At 38.1% G+C, this 22,006-nt stretch overlaps 1 protein-coding gene across 4 annotated transcripts in view; it reads right to left on the reverse strand.

Annotated features, from left to right (window-relative positions):
* Positions 1-946: 946 nt before the first annotated feature.
* The window catches only part of plekhg3 (pleckstrin homology and RhoGEF domain containing G3), a 59,160-nt gene continuing 38,100 nt past the window's right edge, over positions 947-22,006 (reverse strand). For all 4 annotated transcript variants that reach the window (XM_073855541.1, XM_073855542.1, XM_073855543.1 and 1 more), the window contains 14 exons: positions 20,784-20,853; positions 19,767-19,813; positions 18,196-18,346; positions 16,373-16,504; positions 16,099-16,281; positions 15,903-15,995; positions 13,215-13,301; positions 12,942-12,975; positions 11,796-11,894; positions 11,668-11,700; positions 10,199-10,209; positions 7,035-7,121; positions 4,783-6,352; positions 947-3,212 (listed from right to left, as the gene is read on the reverse strand). In XM_073855541.1, coding sequence (XP_073711642.1) covers positions 2,356-3,212; positions 4,783-6,352; positions 7,035-7,121; positions 10,199-10,209; positions 11,668-11,700; positions 11,796-11,894; positions 12,942-12,975; positions 13,215-13,301; positions 15,903-15,995; positions 16,099-16,281; positions 16,373-16,504; positions 18,196-18,346; positions 19,767-19,813; positions 20,784-20,853 — 3,454 coding nt within the window. In that variant the 3' untranslated portion in view covers positions 947-2,355. The remainder of the gene's footprint in view (positions 3,213-4,782; positions 6,353-7,034; positions 7,122-10,198; positions 10,210-11,667; positions 11,701-11,795; positions 11,895-12,941; positions 12,976-13,214; positions 13,302-15,902; positions 15,996-16,098; positions 16,282-16,372; positions 16,505-18,195; positions 18,347-19,766; positions 19,814-20,783; positions 20,854-22,006) is intronic.

A 22,006-nucleotide genomic window follows, 5' to 3' on the forward strand; every position in this document is an offset into this window, starting at 1 on the left:
TGGGTTGATCTTTTTCAAATTTTCTAGGTTGATAGAAGCACTGGGGAACCAATCATAGCACTTAAACATGAAAAAAGTCAGATTTTAAGCAATACCTGCCTGCCACACAAGGAGTTTGAAAGGGTAATTCACACATGTTTTCCATATCGGTAAGACTACTGTAATTCTTTATACGTTGGATTGGACCAGTCATCTCTACAACGTTTACAGTTAGTCCAAAACGCAGCAGCTCGTCTCCTAACTGGGACAAAAAAGCGCGAGCATATTACTCCAATTTTAGCCTCACTCCACTGGCTTCCAGTTCGTTTTAGAATTGAGTTTATTATTTGTTTTTAAGATTTTAAATAGAATGGCACCTTTTCATTTATCAGAGCTTTTGCATGTCCTCCAATCAGATTTCCTTTGATGTTCCCAAGACCTAAGCTAAACAATTGGCAGCTCCTAAATTACCTGTTCACATAATAACAGCTCAGACAATTGAAAGGTTAAAGTCATTGCTTAAGACTCACCTCACATTCAGTTTTTGATTTTTATTCTGTTTGTATTGTGTGTTTATTTCTTTTGGAAAATATAAGGCACTGTTTTTCATTTTAAACATGCTATGTAAATAACATTAAAATTTAATTAAAATTGAATCTAAGAATAGGAAGGACCAAGTCAATAAAAGACAAAATCCTATCTGAATGGTTGAAGACCATAATCAGGTTACTTTTTTCCAGCAACAGCGCATATGTTAAGGTTGACAAGTGCTTCAAAACACTGTTCGGAGCTCCTCCCCCAAAGAATCGTTACTCTTTAATGATTGGCTCTTTTAAGTGATAGGCAGGACATCTTTCACCCCTTTTATAGTTTTATTACTTAAAACATAGTGCGAAGATCAAATACTATTAACTCTTTTATAAATACTCTTAGTTTAACCAGATAAGACTGACTAAAGTCTCAAATGCAGAGTTAAAATGTCTTGGTTTAATTATGGAATGATCAAATGGTAAACTTAAACTATGACTGTTGCATTTCTGGGCATAGAAAAAGCCCTTTCAGATTACACAGAGTCTGTAAGATCGCAGACATGTACAGTATGGACATTTACAGCATCTTAATAAATAACACAAAAGAGATGACAAGAAAAGATGATGAATCAGAGAGCACAAATTTAGGAAAGTACAGGACACACAACATATGAGCTTGAATCAAGTGGTTAAAAGTGTTTCAAAATGATGTGTATGATGTGTTCATTTTTAAACTCTGACGTTAATGCCACAATTAAACTTGGTAAAATAACTTTCATTCATTTAAATGAATGCCATATTCAAAGATCAGATTTAGGTTCAAAAACAATACTTGTCCCACCTTTACTGAAAAGCTTTAAAATATTAATGCAAAATAATGTCTGAAGCAAATGTGAGATGATTAAAATATAAAGTGGCCAAAGCACAAATAAAAAGTGGTCTTTGTTACACTGGAACTTTACCATGGATTAATATTGTAGTACAGACTACACTTTTGAAATAAAACCTTAGCTTTGTGACATTGTTTTGAAGATGTGGGTGATTATACGTAATTGCAAATACAATCGGCGTCCAAAGTCATTCTTTTACAATTATGTTACCATCAAACTCCGTTAACAAAGAGAGTAACAGTGTTGACTGTATGTAACAGAGCTGACAACCATACAAAATGAAACGCACACTCTTTCTCACCTTTTTTCACACAAACATACATGACTGTCAACACTGTTACTCTACATTAGTAACAGAGTCTGACTGTAACAGATTTGACACTAATTACGACAACAGGAAATCATGATTTTTAGCTATATAAGACACTTTATACAAAATATATTATATATTATGGCTTGTAACATATTGTGATTCATGAGTAGATTAAAATAATAAAAAAAATTATTGTCTAATGACTTTGGACACCAAGTGTGCACACTGTCAGAAAAAAAAGGTTTAAGATCCTTAAAAAAAGAGCGAGCTCATTATTTCCCTTAACAATTATGTACAGTAAAGTAGCTAGCAAATAAATATAGATTTTCTACATCAAGTATGTGAACGGTAAAACAAACAAAAATTGCATGTACATTCCTATTTACATGCCCTGACATTCAGATGTAAGTTTTTCAATATCAGTAGGCAACTACACAAAGTATAATGTATATTAATTTTACAGTTTAAATCAAATTTATTCTGCTACAGTCATAATTGTGCTAACCATCATGCCTTCAGTGGTAAACGACTTAAAAAATATCACAAAGTGAAGATATTTTACAGCAAATATATTAAGAAAATAAAACAGGGTCTTTAAAATAAAGTGGAGCCAATATGTACAAATATATACACTCTTCTTTCTCTATCTTAGGTTTTGGAATTTTTCTCGGAGGTTCTTGACAACGCTCTGTTGACTAGCGTCCGCCTTTTTCCCAGAATCCACTGCATTTTTAAGGGCCTCACCCAAGTTTTCAGAAGAGGACGAAGCTTTCTCATTGGGCTTGTCAATCTTAGGCAACTGTTCTTCCCCACACCCTTCATCCTCTTCTCTCAGACGATATTCCTCTGACTCCTGAAAGGCCCGGCAGCGGTCAAAGACAGCCACGTATGAAAGCTTCTCACGAGAAGTCGGCGAACGAATTTGCACATAGCCGTCGTCCATTTCATCTGTCATTTCCTGTCCATTTGACCCTGATGTAGGCTGTTGCTTTGTTCCTTCAGGAACTTTCTCAATCACAATAATGTTCTTCTCATTGGGAAGGGTAGCCTGAGCTGAGACATAGTAACCACTGCTGGCATGTTTCTGTAGCTCACTCAGGTGCAAATCCCCCAATTTACGGTCTAAAGAACCACCACGCTGGGTCCGACTCAACGTATCGTCCAGTTCCCTTCCTTGGAAAGTTGAAGGGTCTAAAAAGCCAACAGAAGTGGAAGTAGAGCTGGAACGCTTTCTGGAAACCTTTTGGCTTATTTGTGGCTGCAGAGACGTGCCGCCCAAGTGAGCATATTTTGAACAGAGCTCACGGACATCTGGCCAGTTGAAGTTTTCTGATGTTGTAGGACTGAGAGGACTCCTGGAGCGAGGCTGTCGTGGGGACAAGACCTTTGGGCTATCGATAGAATTGGGAGTGTGGTCCGGGCTGGATGTCATAACCTGATCCTTCTGGTCTGCGTCAGCCTGGTCATCTTCAGTCAGGGACAGCATAAGGTTTGGTTTACCTGTTAAATACAATGACAAATATAAGTAAAGCAGGACTGTTGCATGTCTGAATATAGTACACTGAATATTTACAGCAGACACACTATCTATGCAACCAATGTATACTGCAGCAGCCAATTCATTATGTTTGAGGAAAGATCTTAAAGAGATAGTTTGGTCAAAAATGATATTAAACCCATGTTTTACTCACCCCCAAGCTGTCCGAGATGCAAATGTCCATCATTTTTCAGACTAACACATTTTCAGTTATTTTTAAAAATGTTTAAGATCTTTCAGTCAATCAAATGTGAAGTTATGGGGTCCACGTCCTTCAAGTCAAAAAAATGTGCATCCATCCTTCACAAAATAAATCCAAACAGCTCCACGATGATAAACAAAGGCCTTCTGAGGGTGATCCGCGCCATTTTGTTGTGGGGATATCCATATTTAAGGCTTTGTGGACGAAAATAGCTAGCTTCTGGTAACGCCGCCATCTTAGTCGTGTCCACATTCAAGATGCGAGCGTATGCAGCTTACGGAGGTTACTCTGCTGCTGCTCTGAGCCCCTGCCCTCCAATGTTGTCAAATACAAGTGCGTACACTACGCTAATACTCTCTCCTGAATACAGAGGAGTGGCTGCATTACCGGAAGCTAGTTATTTTCGTTTATAGGGTTTTGGATTTTGATGTTTCTGCCGCGGAACGGCGCGGATTGCACTCAGAGGGCCTTTGTTTGTCGTCCTGGAGCTGTTTGGATTTGTTTTGTGAAGGATGGATGCGCATTTTTTGGACTTGAAGGGCGTGGACCCCACAACTTCACACCTGACCAACTGAAAGATCTAAAACATTTTCTAAAATAACTGAAAATGTGTTCGTCTGAAAAACGATGGACATTTGCATCTCAGACAGCTTGGGGGTGAGTAAATCATGGGTTTAATATCATTTTTGGCCGAACTTTCCCTTTAAAACAAATAGTTTAAAAATAGTGCTAAGGACGTAACTATTCAAAGACTATATGTAACTATAGAAAGGATGTGTTCATTTTTTACACATTTTTTGTGTTATGCTATTTAACACATTATGTGTCATTTTGTGTTGACCCAGTTACTATCTGGGTTAAATGCAAAGGTCCAAAAATCGGAGTAAATTGCAAAAGTTACTTAGGCTTTGGGTCAAAAAATCTACAAAAATATAATTTAAAGTCACCTACATCACTACAAATGTCTTCAATTAGCCAGATACTACTGGAAACGTAAAGGCGATGGGGCTGAAAAGTTAAGCTTTTTGGCACTAAACTCCAAAGGGGTGTTTGGCGCACACACAGACAGGTAGAAAAGTACCCTATGTGCATGTATTGCTGGGTCCTTAAAGTTTTGAGGCTGTTTTTCATCCAGATGACCTGGACATCTTGTTAAAATACATCAAATTGTGGGTTCTATCAAATTTTACCATCTGACTGCCTCTACCACAAAGCTTAAAATGGGCAGTGGTTAGACTTTCCAGGAGGAAACAATCCAAAACCCAATCAACACAGAAATATACAAAAGTGGTTGCAGAAAGGATTTTAAATAGTTAAAAGTCCAATCGTACCTTTGGCCTCCTCTGGCTTTTCTTCCACCACAGATAGCAGGTTCCTCTTGACCAACCATGAATCCCCCAAATCTTGACTTCTGAATCGCAGCACTGGTTGTGGGCACTTGATTCGCTGACTGTATTTCCTGGCAAGATGGATGACTTTGTTCTGAGCAGATTCTGCATCTTCTGCAGACTGAGGTCCTGAGTCTTTCTCTGTATCAGCTTCTGCTCTTAACTGGACAACTCGGGGGGCTAAAGGTCTAAAGGGTCTAGTACTTTCATCATCCCAAGGTCTGAATGTATTGGCATCGTTCTCACTGGCTGCACGGTTCAAGACCTCCTTAGGAGGTGATGGAGTGGAAGACTCCTCTCTTATGGTGCTAAGGTCTGAATCTTCAAGTATTATTTGTCTATCACCACCTTCTGTTTTCATACCATTCCTTTGGAGGCTCAGATTGGCCCCTCTAAAATAAGGAGCCTCTCTTGATCTAAATGCCTTGAGGTCTTCTTGACACTTAGTGGCCTCTCTTTCCATATCCTGCCAGACCTTGATCATGTCAGAGGAGGGGCGGAAAACCTCTTTATCCAACTGGATATCGGTGGACTGAGGTTTCATGGCACCATCAACATCACTGGTTTTGTCAATCTCAGTGAAATCTGTAGAAGCACTGACAGCAGATCTTTCCAGAGATGATACATTTGCACTGGTTTTAGGCTCTGACAGAGTTGAGGTAACCAAAGGAGATTCAATGGCTGGGGTATGAACGCGATAAAATTTATATGAATTGGCGGTCTTCTCTTCTTGTGCAAGGTTTTTATCCTTAGGAATGCTGTTTAAACGACTAACCGAATTTCGCACAACCCCACTTGGAATGTATGTAAGGCTTTCTCTGCGCTTCAGACTAAAAGTGGCATCCTGGTTTTCGGCATTATCGTAGTAGCTCCTAATCTTGTCAATGAGTAGTTGGTCTTGCCTGGAAAGCACAGAATCCCTTCTTCTGTAGATGCCTCGATCTGAATCAAAAAGACAGTCATCCCTTGGAGAAACAACTGTGAGATCTGCTGATTCAAAGGACTCCTGGGTCAACGAAATGGCACGGGTCTCAGAGCAGGTGCTAGACAGACGAAGTGGACGTTCATGGCTGTCTCCCATACTTAATGTGCTCCCAGTCCTGCTGAGTAGACGTGGAGATGGGCAACCAATGGAGCGTACTTCATCTGTGCTGACGCTACTACGACGTGCACTGCCGACAAAGTGCTCAGCGATGATGCTGGCCTTGTCAAGCACAGATGATGGCAGGATGCTGCTAGGGTCTGTTTTTGGTACTGAGTCATCCTCTTCCTCTGAAGACTCGCCGGGAGTATCATCATTTTGTATCAGACGTGAAGGCTCTTCGATCTCTTCTTTGGCACCTTCCTGGTCATCTTTGTCCACCGCTAACTTCAAATCGTGAATATCGGTGACTTGCTGATCGATCAGTAATGATTCTGGATCGCATGAAATGTCGACCTTTAATCTCTCCATTGAACCACCGTCAGAGGAACCTAAACTACAGTTCAGGTTCTGTGACTTGTCCACGATGATCTAGCAAAATAAATTCAAATTGTAATTACAAGCTAAAATCATTTGTCTTTCAGGGTTTACTAAATTCATTCTGCTTATTACTTATTATTACTTATAGATGGTTTCAGTGGCAACAACATAAACTGCGTTTCCATTACCCTTCAAATTGCGCAAATTTACACTGCGAATTGAAAATTCCATTGGCCGTATTTTCAATTCACAATGTCAATTTGTGCAATTTAAAGGGTGATGGAAACGCAGCTACAGAAAGCTTTTGTGGCCCAAACTTAACTTCCGGTAGACCTCATAGCTAAAGGGTATCAACTACTACACTGAGCTAGCGTTACCATGTAAAATTAATGTATACAATATAAGCTACCGATCATTCAATTCTTGCCTGGCTGCCAAACCTCTCTTCGCACAGCAGTGATCCATGCTCGCCATCTCCTCTCACTTCTAGAAAACCAAAATTTTTTATTTTCGACAAAGTATTTCTGCCAAAAGTCAGTTTAGCGACTAGCCAGACTGATAAACAAACACAGACCGGAAGTTAACTTTGGACCAGGTGCGTGCCGTGTGCGTTCAATGTAACCGTCTATTAAAGAAACTCATGTTGAATGCATGATGTAGTTTTCACCGTAAAATACTTCAAATTAAACTATCAGTAAAATTAAATTATAGTAGTAGACGAGTCATAACCAACCTGTTCTGAGTTGACTTCATCGGTAAATTGAACCTCTTCCTGTTTAAGTGATAGACCATTCTCAGCGACCTCATGTCTCTCTTCATCCTTACATAAAAACAAACATGCATGCTTTAGGAAAAATTTCAAACAAATGGTGTGAATATTTACAGTGCTATATTAGCAAAACAAAAACACAAGTAGCGGGACAATTATTCTCAGTCTGGTTTAAGTTAGAGTCATTAGTAATATGGATTAAAATAATATTATACATATATTATTATAGAAGATAATGGAGGTCAAGCACAATTTTAACAAGCTGAAAATGTGTATGAACCGGCTTTACGGAGGAGATGCGCATGACAATCGCATGCGACTTATTGTGCAGCCATACCGTAAATTGTTTAATCATCTTTTGAATACATTTTTGACTGATATTCAATAGTCACAATTCAAGCCCAGAAACTATTGAAAGACAAGTCCATATGCCACCAATGACTCAATCAAAACACTACGAAGCAACAAGAACAACTTTGTGTGCAAAGAAAACAAAACTAATGACTTTACTCAGAGGTCTAACGAGAGGTTTGTTATTTTAGTTTTCTTTGCACACAAAATTGCTCTTGTCACTCCACAAAATTCCGATTGAACCACCGATGGCACATGGACTTTTTTGACAATGTCTTTTATCTTTTTCTGAGCTTGAATAGTGACTATTAAATACAGTGTTCCCACACCTTAGTTAACTTCAAATTCAAGGACCTTTCAAGGACTTTCCAGGTCTCAAATTCAAGGACTAAATGTGGGGACACATTTCAAGTGAAACAAGGTTACATCGTGTTCCCTTGTAAAATACATTGATACAGTTCCCTTTTAAGGGAACTCGCGCTGCGTCACTGCGGTGACACTTTGGGGACGTCTCCAGGGGTAAGTGCGTCTGAATGTGTATATCAAATTCAACCAATGGGAAGGCTTAACGACAAAGACAGGGTGACGCGGGAGCCAGGAAGTATATCACTATCTGAAATATTGCCAGAGATGGCGTTACAGGGACGCAGGAAGTATGGCAAGGGAGACGCAGCGTCTCGTTCCCTTCTCAGAGAACAACAGTTACATACGTAACCCGAGACGTTTTCATGTGTCAAAAACAATTATGCAAAAAAGCATTTTGGTATGAATCAACATTCGCATACAGAAGATATAAGCATTTAAAGCAACACTATGTAGTTTCCATGTAAAAATGACTTAAATCTCCCCCATGTGGTTGAAAAGCGCAACAATGCCTGGTATCAGACACTCTTCTGCAGGCAGTGGGAGGGGCGGGGCTGTGTTTCCTAAGCTCCACCGCCACTTTCAGAGTGCGCTTGTAGCAGCTAGGAGGCTGCTCAGGTTGCAGCAACCATACAATTTGTCCAGTTAAAAGTTGTTCTATCACTAAAATAATTTTAGAGACATTATTTAAAGGTAAAAAAACTACATAGTGTTGCTTTAAACCGAACAGTTTAGCACGTGTGCTTGAAAGTCTAGAATTTTTATGATATTATCCTACACAGGGAATAATATGGATTTTTTAAAATAGATTCAAGCACTTTCAATGACCTGTATCTATGTATGTATATTTTCAAAAATTTTGGAGGGCCTTAAATTATTTCCCTCAGATTCACAAACTTTTAAGGATTTCAAGGACCCGTGGGAACCCTGTAAATAGCAGTCTATGGGACAGTCACAAGCCTCCCGGTTTTCCATAAAAAATATCTAAAAATGCATTCTGGAATTATGGGTTTGAAAAGACACAAGGGTCAAGTAATTTATGTTAAAATTTTCATTTTGGAGTGAACTATCCCTTTAAGAAAAATGTCATGCACATACTTCATTAAATTAACAATTTCAATTAAAAACCCACAATGATTTCACTGTTAATATTGCTAATGTACATGAATTGCAGTAATAGCATGTGTTATACTGTATACACTTTCACGTTTTTGTTTCACTTTTACTACTGTCTTTACTAATACTGTATGTTTTTACTGTAAAGCTGTTATCTGACAGTGAAAAACTTCTATAGAAATAAACTTAAAAATAAAGTCATATTAAAATAGTTTCACAAAAATGTTTGAATTCAAGTCAAAATAAAAGCATGATTATTAAGTAAACGCATTCTTTGTTATTTGTATGTGAAACTGACTTTAAAAACAATGAGGCCAATATTCTTTATCAACCCATTCATAAATAAACTCATTATTATACCTATAAACAACATTCAGAAAAAGTGAAATACGACATCATCTCATATCCTAACAGACACCTAGACACTCAACTCAATAATGGAGCTACAACAAACCATCAGTTAGGTATTAGCAGGTGTATGTTATCCATGCACTGTTTGACGGCTGCGAAAAGCGAAAGTTGAGACACATGCTTGGTTACTCTTTGTTACAATTCGTACAAATCCTCTAGCGGTGCTGGGCCATCTACAGCGTTAGAGTTGTTAGTGGCTTGACAGCGCATGCAATATGTCGAGGGGTTCAGCAGGCATGCAGCAGGTCATGTTGAAGAATGAAAACAATTCCCTCGGTGGTAAAGAACCTCACCGTTGGGAAGCCCATGGAAAGCAAAGCCTTGGCTCTATAATGCCAACAGGAAATTGCAGCCAACATGGAGCTTGCAAAGTCAGCTACCTGGGTGTCCTCCATAAGAATTTCATCAGATTCACTTCCCTCCCCTTCTGCTTCTTCCTCCTGGATCAATCTGCTCTTCACAGAGGGTACGCTACAGGCCGGTTCTTCACCGTCGCTGGGAACGAAGTGCTCGAGGCCGTCCTCCTCTAAAGCAGGTCTCTCAGAATCGCTTACGTTCGAGCCCAGAGAGTTGACGCTAGACGTAGCCTCTAAAGGCCTCATGTCAGCAGACAAAGCCCCCTCACTGTCTGCGTGCTGGGGCATCAATTCACAAAGATTTCTTTGTGTTATGAAGAAATCCACACTATTGGTAAAATTACAAAAACTGACCCATATTCATTTGCTTTTGAAAAATTAAAAGCTTCCAACCTTTCGCAAAACGTTTATTTATCTCATTCTAAACCTTCAAAAATCGTATGTACCACAGAAACACAAAGCAAGACAACATCAAATATAGTTCTGAACTTCTGGCATCTATTACTGTTTGAATTATTATTAGTTGCTTACCTTCAGTATTGCTGATAAATTCACCAGAACAGCAGAGCAGCCATCAAACAGGAAGAAAGAGAATGTTAGTCAATATATTGTATATCTACAGCATAAGATACGTAGTCAAGTTAAATACCAAATTTGCAATGTTTTTCACCCTTTACACTTTCAGACAAGACATTAGCTGGGTTTCCCTTTCCCCTAAGTGTATGCACATTTTGAAGTATCGAATAAGAAATGAGTGATGGAAACACCAAATTTCAAATAAAATCCCTTAATTTGCAAAAAAGTTTTTACGCTTGCTTGAGGTGGTGTTTGACTTAAGATTGAATGTGAATAATGGGAAATGGAAACGCTTTTTGCGAAAAAATTCTGACATAGCCAACATTAAACCGGTCGTGTGGCGCGTCACACGGCTAGCGCAAGATGTGTAGTTTAAAAGTGCATATTTAAATTTTTTCTTGCAGAAAATCGCTAGGTAAGACCCTTATGCCTCATTTGGGATCATTTAGAGCCCTTTGAAGCTGCATTTTAACTGCAATTTAAAACTGCATTGAAACTGTGAACTGTTGAGGTCTAATAGTCTATTAAATTGAAAAAAAATTCTACTCGACTGAACAAAGAAATACATAAACATCTTGGATGATATAGGTGTGTTAATATTTGGGATTTTTGTTTTATGAAAGTGTATTTATAATAAATAAAATGTCCCATAAGTATAAAAGCACAATACAAACATGGCATATACAAATCAAGTTAAAGGATTTTAAAAAATTGCAACAAAAAGCAAGAATACATTTGAGATTGGGCAGTGTTTTGGGGTCCTAAAAAACAAACTTTTGAACTGATATGAAGCTGTGATAATGGCGACATTGTGCAATATTTTTGCTGTTTTGATTGTTTGCATTTATTTCTCTGTAGAAGAATGCATACAGTAAGTGCATGGGGTGTCGTTTTTCTTTACAAGTTAACATCGCCATCTACTGGCCTGGCCTGCGTAATACTGCAGATTTATTCATCATTCGTCTGCGGACCCGAATAGACATGTTTCCCAGGTGAAATAGGCCTTTCACTCTGCCAAGCACTTAGCGAGTTTGTTTTCGCCACAAATTGTTGCAACCGCGAACAGTACAATATGTCCCGGAGCCGTGTCGGCGTGTAACACCATCCATAGTTTACTTTTTCTGCACGCTAACCAAAGACAGTAAAAGACGCTAACCGGAAGTCGTTGGCAGACCCGGTAAACTTGTCTATAAAAGCAAATCTTTTTGACAGTGTTGTGTGTATGTGAAAATTGTCAAATGCACAAAGCAAAAAGTTTTTAAAGTTTTTACAACATCTTTGTCGTATAAACAAAGCCTAAGTTTGTACAAAATGTCAGATTTCCTTGCTTCCACTGAGACAGCCTGACTGTATGCTGACATAAACTAAAAACAGGCAACACACCAAATACTAAGAAATTTTGAAATTCAGTTTTTAAAATGTACCTTTAGTTGTTTTTAAGACATCTTTGGATGATTCTGTTGAAAAATAAAGTAGTATGCATATTTTGTAAAAATGTGAAACTTGTAAATAAATAAACATAATCAGAAGAAGAAAGATATTAGTCACCTACCTGACTGTCTTCTGCCCTGTGTAGCACTTTTAAACTCCTCTAATTGGCACGACACAGATTTTTTGAGTCTCTCTGGGCTGTACCGATACTTTTTCTTATCTGACAGTCAAATAAAACATATGTTGATTATTGATAACACTTTATAAAAACTGAAAGAGCATACATTCTGTGCAACTGGGATCAATGATGGAATGGAAATGATGGGAAACAAAAAGTTACATGAACATAATTACATACTACAAAAATGAGCAATGATTTTAAAAAATGTAATTACAATTTTTATTCAAGCTCATCAGTAGTCCCTTTCACACATACAGTCTTTACTGGTAATTTACTGGTAAATTGCAGTTAACATGTCATGTGTGAACAGAACCTTTCCGGTAAATCAGTGCTCCCAATTTACCAGTAAGACAGGTTGTTAGATTAACGGTAATTTACCGGTAAGCGCTGTGTGTGAACAAAAAATATAGCATTACTGGCATTTAGAACGGACGACGTCAGACCGCGCTGACAGATCGGGCCAATCAGAAAGTTTTTTATACAGGTGACGCGGTTTCCCCCAGACTGTTTACGGACGTTTCCACACACATGTTGCTTAAAAGTCGAGCACACCTGAAGTTAACATCCACATTTCTTCACCAAAGTTGTTTAAAACGGCTTACCATCTAAATGCCAAATTCCCGACGTCCTTAGCACACCATCTGTGAAGCCTAATGTGCAAACGCGCAGGTTCCGTTTGACGCCGCCTAACGCAATGTTGTTTTTGTTGTGAAAACAACAAAATACGGACCGTGGATATTAAGTCATAACCCGCCGTTTACAAATACGACACGGACGGAGCTCGCCGGCCGCGCGCCACAGGTAACTTCCGCTTTCTCTTCGAGTTTACCGGTATTTTGATACTGATGTGTGAATGATGTCTTACTGGTAAAAAGACAGAACGTCACTGCATGTGTGAACAGCACATTTTTGTATTTACTGGTAAATTTATTCTGGTAAATTCATGGTAATTTACCAGAATTACTGTGTGAAAGAGGCTAATAATTAGTTTGCTTTGTTACAAAAAACTAAAAATAATATCATCAAATATTGGGAAATGGTCAGTGTTCATTTAAAACTGTGATCACAGCTGTTCCCAAAACTTACAAATAGAATCCATCTCCAAGATTGCTTCCTTTGCCTAAAAGAGAAACAACAAAACTATTAAAATGAATGAACCCAGCACAGGTTGTTAAATCATAGAGATCAGATAGACAAAAAGACAGATAGAGAATGAGCTGATAGATTAAACATATGGATTGATGGGACCATGAGTAACCAAATCAAGACAGAAACATCAAAAAGCCTGACAGTTACAGAAAAATACACAAAGCTGCTGTAGTAGGCTCCACTAATCTTGAATGCTGGATCATAACTTACCTTCTGTGGTATGAGAACCTGATGATTCTCCAGAATGAGTCGTTTGATATGATGAGCCCATAATTTTTTCTCCTCCATCGTCTTAGCCTAAAAAATAACAACACGGTACACTTAAAGGAGCTGTATGTTACATTGAAATCTAGAGGTTGAACTTGGTACCAAAGTCTAAATATAAATATTAAAGACCACCCTGTCCACCCCTCCTCAGACTTAAATGGATAGTTCACTTTATTCTGTCATCATGTACTCGTCCTCGTGTTGTTCTAAACCTGTATGAATTTATATTTGCTGATGAACACAAAGAAGATATTTTAAGAAATGATGGTAAACACACAGCAGTAAGTGACAATAGACTTCCATAGTAGGAATAAAAAATATGATGGAATTTAATGGGTAACATCAACTGTGTGCTTACCATCATTTATCAAAATATTTTCTTAGTCATTTATCACAATACTTCCAAAATATTTCTTTCATACTATGGAAGTCAATGGTCACTTATTGATGTGTGTTTACCATCATTACTTAAAATATCTTCTTTTGTGTTCATCAAAAAAAGAAATTCATACAGGTTTAGAACAACACGAGGATGAGTAAATGACAACAGAATTTTCATTTTAAAGTGAACTATCCTTTTAAAGCTTACATAGGTTTCCAGACACACAGGAGTGCAGCTGACGATGGAAAGCATCAAGCATTACACTGTACGTTTAACTTCTACTTTTTAAGTTTGGCTTTTTGAAAAGGGTGGAATCTGCTATTTCTGACCCAGATCGATTACTTCAATAGCTGCAAGATGCTGTGATTGTGGCCAACTTGCAACCGAGCTGTCTAAATACATTTTTGGGTAAAACAGACCAAACAAAAAGAGACATTCTGACATGGACCGTACATCTTTGAAAAGTTGTGTGATTAGTTCCTTCACGAACTCGGTTGGTCTTCCCTTTTTCCATTCCTTCTGGTATACCAACAATCCTGATGTTATTTCTGCGCGATCTGCCCTCAAGATCGTTAAGCTTGGACTTTAGTCTCTTGTTCTCTTTACTTATGGCACCCAGGGAAGTTTCTAGAGAGAGGATCCGTGTTTCACGGTCGCCAGTCTGTCCCTCTATAGCCTCGACCCTTTCATTTAACTCTTGCTGTGTCGTCTGTATTGCCCGAAGAGTTGTTTCTAGTTTATCAAACCTCTCGTCAAAAGCGTTGATAATCTTGTCAGAGATTTTCTCCATCTTCCGCGACACATATTTATCTTCGAGGACAAGACACTTCGTTTGAGCGGGCGTCGCCATATTGCCAGTAGCCTCGGTGGGTGACTGGGAAGGTTTCGTGGCCTGCGGTTGTTTTTTGGACGGCATTGACAAAACTCAAAGATCGCTTGTAGTACTATGGATGTTAACCTAAGCTTTTAGCCCATTTAGAGCTAGTTTAGAGACAGATAAGTTACACTTTCATCGATTTGAATGCGTCAACTACCTACACTGCTCCATAGCGCCCCTGTGGACCGTACATCTTTGAAAAGACGTTCGCTATCTACCAACATATTATAGTTTTTTTAATTTAGTACAGTCAAAAAGCTACATAATGCTCCTTTAATGATTTTTTGGTGCACTGTTCCTCCGATATTACATTAAAGGTCCAATGTGTAACTTTTATGAGGATTTCTTGACAGAAATGCAATATAATCTACATAAATGTAATATCAGTGTTGTATAAAAATCTTATATAATGAACTGTATTGTTTTTATTACACTAGAATGAGCCGTTTTTATCTCCATACACCGCGGGTCCTCTTACATGGAAGTCACTGTCATGTTTCTTCAGTAGCCCTTAACCAACAAACTGTTCTACAGAGTAGGGATGCACCGAATCCAGGATTCGGTTTCGGCCGAATACTGGGCTTTTTGACGGGGTTCGGGTTCGGCCGAATCCTAGATTTTTTTTCCACCGAACCGAACCCTAGGCTTGCGCTACGCTGGTCGACGTCACGCGGCCGTTGATTACACACATCGGGTGCTGACGTGGAGATGAGCTTTTTCTTTCGGTAAGCCTTAGGGTCTGGACACACCAAAACTTTTAAACACGGCTGAAAACGCCTTGAGGACGCCAAATGCCAGCTGTTTTTCAGCCGAGCGCTTGGTCGCAGTGATGCTTCAGCTGTGAGCCGGTTGGTTGCTGTGGTAATGTCCCGCCCCTCCTCCACTGTAATTGGACGGCCGTGTGAAGACTGTGACATTGACGAGCGGAGCTTCTAACTCAAAGTATAGTTTTCAGCGCGGAGCTGCTTGCTTATTGGAAAAACGAGCGTGTCACAACGCATCGCTTTCATTATGCATAGGCTTATGGTAATTGTCAAAATAGTTTTTCCAACTTGTCATCCTGGCATGTACAGTTAAAATGAAATAAAATGAAAAATACACTGCTGTGGACGTTGTTTACTTCATTAATGTGCTTTACTGTGTTAATGGAATAAGGATGCGAGTAGGATTCGGTATTCGGTTTCGGATTCGGCCGAATCTTAAACGGTGGATTCGGGATTCGGCCGAACCTAAAAAATCTGGATTCGGTGCATCCCTACTACAGAGTGTATTTCATCCCTATGTTGATCTCAGATGACGACATTTTTGTACTGTGGTGGCTACTAAAAACCCACCTTGGACTATTAAAAGACAAAGATTAATGTGTACACACCTGGACAGTATGAGGTTGTTTGGGATGCTTGTAATGAGTGACACTGAAGCACAGCGAGTCCTTGGCACTCTCGATCAACATTAGCGTTGAACACTGTGGTGAAGAAAAAAAAAACAAATTACCAGGACAGCAACAGCAAACAAATGATTTTAAATACACGAGGGCTCCCCAGCCACCAAATCCAATGGTGCCGTACCGAGATATGGGCCTTATAGACGTAATGTTCTCCTCTGCGTTTAGTGATGAGGAGCATGCGGTCGAAGAGGAAGAGTGTGCGCTCGTTCTTGGCACGATGGACACGAAAGTTGCCCTCCAGTACCAGTTCTCCATATGTGGTCAGATCGACTCCCTTCCAGTTAATAAGGAGAGACTGGACCTCCTGAAACAGATGTTGGATACATTTGTTCAGATTTTGACTTACTACAGACAATGTTATTAAGAGATGTAAAACACACAGCCTCTTAGCCCACCTGGAGACGGACTGCATGCTCGTGCTTTCTTTTCATGTCGTTTATATACCATGCCACACCGGTCATAGTGTATATAGCCTCCTCTACCATCTCATAACCTTCCTCCTCTTGATCAAAGTGCTTGGCAATCTCCTACAACACAACAACAAGCACACATGTACAAAAATACAACAACCAGTAGCATCATGCAGTATCATTTGAAAGTTTGAAATCATTTAAGCATTTTTGAAGTTCTTAAAAGAAATGATTTTGTAACAAATGTACATGGGTTTTTTTCAGGTGCTAATGCATTGAACACTTCCCCTCTTATTTTTTTTATCACGTCGTCAGCTTTACGGTAAACTTATCAGTAATGTATTTTTAAGAGATAAGCATGTCACATTCACAGCTTTCTTTAGAAAGCAAACAAGATCTAACCAGAGCAGAGAGAAGCAGACAAAAATGGATAATAATTCCAAAAATGAAAGGTAGTTAAGATACAAAGCCATAATCTATCTAATTGGTAACACTTTATTTCGATTGTCCACTTTAGACATTTTACTATAGTAACGTGGTAATTTTCTGTAAACTACCAGTCATTAAAGTATTAGTAGACTGTCTGCTTTTCCAACAGACATTCAACTGACTATAAACCCTATTCACACTGCAGGAATTTTTTCATAATACCCGCACGATTTGTGGAACTACCCACTTTTTGGGATGTTCACACCACAGGAACTAGGAACAATTTTAGTACAGGGGCCGCCTTTTCCAGGGTCTAAATGATCAGGTACTCGGCAGTAGGGTCTAACCAGGACAAAACAAACTATCCGTGAAGTAAGTGAATGTTTTCACCAAAATTATGACATACAATATGGAGGACCAAGACTGCAAAAATTATACGAAAACAAACATAAATAAATATTGCTACTTTTATTTCTTTATTTTTGTATTATATTGTTTCACACATTTATTTATTTATATTTTTATTTCCACTTTCATTATTTTCCACATTTATGTATTTATGTGAATATGTATTTATTTTCACATGCATTTATTTATACATTTCTGTATAATAAATAAATTCATAATAAAGAGGGGGATGTTTTTCTTCAAGCATAGCTATGGAGCACACGCAATGACAAGCAAGGGAATTGTAGTGCAAGTAAAATGAATGTTAAGAGAGGGGGGCGATATGTCCAATATCACAGTTTAAGTCATTTAATATCACTGTTTCTCTGTATGTAAATAAGATGATCGTGCATATTCTTTATCCCAGAAATGGTGTTAATACAAATACAAAACATTAGCAGCTACATTTAAAACGGACAGCATCCAGGACAGCAACAGTAAACAAGTGATTTAAATTACATGAGTACTCCTCGGCCACAAAATCCAGTGATGCCTTACCAAGATATGGGCCATATGTTCTCCTCTAAAAAAGCCTTGTAAATAATACACTACTGGTCAAAGGATCTGAAATTTTAACTATGATCTTAAAATTCTTCTAAAGGCGTATGGTTGATAAATGCTTGAAATTACTTTCGTAAAAAATGATATAGCTGTGCCTAACCGATTAATTTTGGTTATTGGAAAACTGCATTTTTATTTTTAAATATGTTTTTTGAAATAGACTAAATATTGAAGGAAAAGCAGCCAATAAGAGATTAAAAGTGAACTCCTCCTATATTCTTTTAAAATCATCCTAAGGTGAACCTTCAAGAAGCTTCTTGATAAAATAACACGAGTACGGTGTGCGGTTTCTAGGCAAAGGGTGACTGCGCTTCAGATGATAAAATAAAACAGAGTTTTGATTTATATGCAATATTAAAGCAGTTGGTTACCTGAAGCAAGAGATGATATTTGAGTATCCTCTGGACAGGCTTAAGCAGGTAAGATCCCAGTGGTAGTGTTCTTTTAAGAGTCGCCTGCCTCTCCCTGAAGAACTTGGCCAGAGTTTTGTTTCGCATGCAGTCTGTAAGAGCGGCTACAGAGCTGCGACCAGAAGATGAAGGGTCAACACACTGACACATAACAACACAAACTGATTCACATGAAACATCAAATCTTTACCAGCTGATAATACACAGAGAAGTCCAAGTAGTATGCACGATTATAAAGCAAACAACAATGGCAGCCTACACAACTGTGTTTGTGCTGCTCAAGATACTGAGGTTATTAACGCTTCAACAAAGATTACTAAATTTAGCTGTTTTACAGTCCAGGGTCACCTGCTGGTACACTGTTGGTAAACCTACTTCATCGTCTGTCTAAACAAAAATGCTTAAAGCTTTTGCCGTCTTAATTGTTTGTATTTATTGCTCTGTAGAAGAACGCATGTTTGTGGATGCATGTAGTGTTTCTTTACAAACATCATCATCTACTGGCCTGGCATACGTAATACAGCGTATTTATTCTTATTCGTGGATCCGTGTAAAGCAGATCTTTTTGACAGCACTGTCGTGTGTACGTGCAAATTTTCATAAACGCAAAGAAATTACTTTTTCACTACATCGTTGATGTGTAAACATATGCTGTGTCTGAAAACGTTCACTCATTCACTATACAGAGAATGACGTTTAAGACCACTATATGGTGACAAAATGAGTGAGCAATTTTGGACACTGACATAAATACCATGCATCAGATAGCTGTCACAGAGAATCGTCATTACACATGTGGGGCTTTATGGATTGTACTGTGAAATGATAAAGTTAACTTTCTTACTGCGTGTCATATTTGTCATGATTATTGATAATAAAGAGAACAAAACAACTGCTTGTTATATTTATTTACTGTTATGTTTAATTTTTATATTAAATAAAAATAATTGTTATATTTTAAATAAAATGTATCACATTTATTTTTAATTAGTTTTTTTTAAAGTAGAAAATTCACAACAGACCTAACAAAAGTGTATAAACATAAATTTGTGGTGTTTCCTGTCAGTATCCTTCAGCTGATTCCAGTTTCCCCCCATTGTATCATGGGACATAGTGAGTGAGCGAGTGCGTTGTGGGTAAAAAGTAATGAACAAATGAAGGAAATTAAGTTGTTCAATTAGGTTTCGGACACTTCTACAAAATGGCAAGAGCCAACTATAGAGCACAATGTAGGAGATAGGGAGCGGTTTCGGACAAACAATGGACACAAATTACTTCAATTGGTAACACATAAAAAAAGTTTACTTAAAGTGAGAAAATGTAAATTGAAAAAAAAAAAACATTACAATTGTTACCAATTTAAATAATTTTGTATGTTAATCCAACTTTCCAATTTATAAATGTAGACTATAGTACATTTAACAATGTACTATACTGTGCATGACACTGTACTGCTGAGAAACCAAAGGTGCATTCCTACAACGCAGGAAATCACTCTTACCACATAAAACCCATCAAACAGTTTTACTTACTTTGGGTAGTTGGTGCAGTATTGTGTGTAGATTTCAAAATCTTCACGCTAAAATGTGGAGGGAAAAAACAATCAGTAATGCTTTACTCAACACGGTCCCATCATACCATGTAAACAATCAGTTGGATAGAGGATCATTAAACTTACACACTGTTCAGTATTATATATATTATTTATATATGTCTTATTTTACAACAGTTCTTTCTGGTTCTTGAATCTGATTGGCTAAGACAATCAGCCGTGTGATATTCTACTGATAACACCACAGTAACCGCTTCACCGTTTGTATCATTATACCATCTACTGACTAGAAAAAGCTGCCACAAGGGCAGATGGTCTAACACACACACACACACACACACACACACACGGGCACAAACGCTGTTTTTAAACACTTTTTGTGTGTCTAAATAAGTTCCCTAGCTTGTGAATCAGTCTGTGAATCCCAATCAGAAGTGATTATCTCTATGTCCTAATCCCATCAAAAATCAGAGCTCTTGGATGTAAACTTTCAAGAACGTACCGCAATACTGTCACATCATGTGGACGATTAAAATACACACATGAATAAAGCAATGAAAACAATCATTTTCTCTTTATCTGGTGAAATTCTTTTAACTTGACACGGCATCTTAAAACTCAGCACTCACATGCACGATGCTGCAAAAGATGTAAGATGTTCGGATAACGGTCAAACACGTCAGTCTAGTGCGTGTTTACATAGAAAAGCAATGGAAAAGTATCACAATGGAATTAATAAAAAGTGTATTTGCCTTAAGCGGGCTTTGCTAAATAAACCTGCGGTCCCCCACTTAATATGTGTCCCCATGTTTGAAGTATGTTCGCACATAAAACAAGCATACTGTTAAAAATTTAATTCACTACACATGTGCAACAAACCAGAAGTCCTACAAATATGTAGTAACGTTATACCCTTAATAAAAAGCATTGCGTGTTGGTATTCAGATATACTGTAATATTATAATGCAACTCCTCTACAGCAAATACTGAACCTCACCTTAAGCACAAAACATCTGGCGATGGCCACTGGATTATTGTCACACATATCCAGTGACTGAAGCAGCTCACTAAAAAAAGAAAATGCATGCTTACACATTTCAAACATGTACAGTATCATCTAACAAATGAGCGTGAAAACACGGTCTGCACACTTCTGTTAATAATGAAGTAACTTCAGGATCATGGCCATTGCTCTTTGTATATGCAACACTTTTTTTTACTTTGTACAAAGTACAAAGTAGCCATTTGTCTGATAGAAAATATATATCGGCAATATATCGTAGGGCAGTTGTGGCCTAATGGTTAGAGAGTTGGGCTTGTACCTGAAGGCCCAGGAGGTTACAACTTAGGTTGAAGTTTAAGGGGTGCCTGACTAGGTTTAAATGCAAAGGTAACATTTCGAGTATGGGCTACCATACGTAACAATCATGTCGCTTTCAATTCTCATAATCATAATGTAGCCACTACCCCTTTTATGAACTTAAAATGAAAATTAGCCAATGATTTAATCACTCTCAAGGGACAAACACATTTCTGTTATTTTAGAAATGTCCCGGCACTTCTAAGCTTTATAGCGGTCCATGACTTTTAAGCCCATAAAAGTGCACCATCCTCACAGAAGTCATTCATAAAATATCAACGCTAGTCACAAAGTAAAGCGAGGATTTTAAAGAAAAAGGCACAGGATTTTTATATAGAAGACACGATTAAGAAGACGAGGTATACCTATCTGTAGATAAACAATTCACATGCAGGGTATCACACGCAGGGCATCTATTCTCATCAGATTTTATGCATCATATGCTATGCATAATCTGCATTGGCCGCTACCGGAAGCTAGTTATTATAGTTTATAACGTTTTAAATATGGATATTTTTCTTACAAACTTGCATCAATTACCCGCAAAAAAGGCCATTATTTAGCCCCTGGAGCTGTGTGGATTACTTCTGTGAAGGATGTTCTTTTTTGGGCTTGAAAGTCCTGGACCCTGTTTTCTACACTGTTTTAAAGCTTAGAAGAGCCAGGACATTTTCCAAAATAACTTAAATTGTGCTAGTCTGAAAGATGATGGACATATGCATCTCAAATGGCTTGAGGGTGAGTAAATCGTGGGGTAATTTTCATTTATCGCTGAACTATCGTTAAAGCAATTATTAAAACGGAAGTTGATATTGCTTGCATGTATGTTACCCTAAAACCTTGATTGAAAAAACAGGCCA

Source organism: Misgurnus anguillicaudatus, chromosome 18 (assembly GCF_027580225.2).
Source record: "Misgurnus anguillicaudatus chromosome 18, ASM2758022v2, whole genome shotgun sequence".
NCBI classification, from domain to species: domain Eukaryota; kingdom Metazoa; phylum Chordata; class Actinopteri; order Cypriniformes; family Cobitidae; genus Misgurnus; species Misgurnus anguillicaudatus.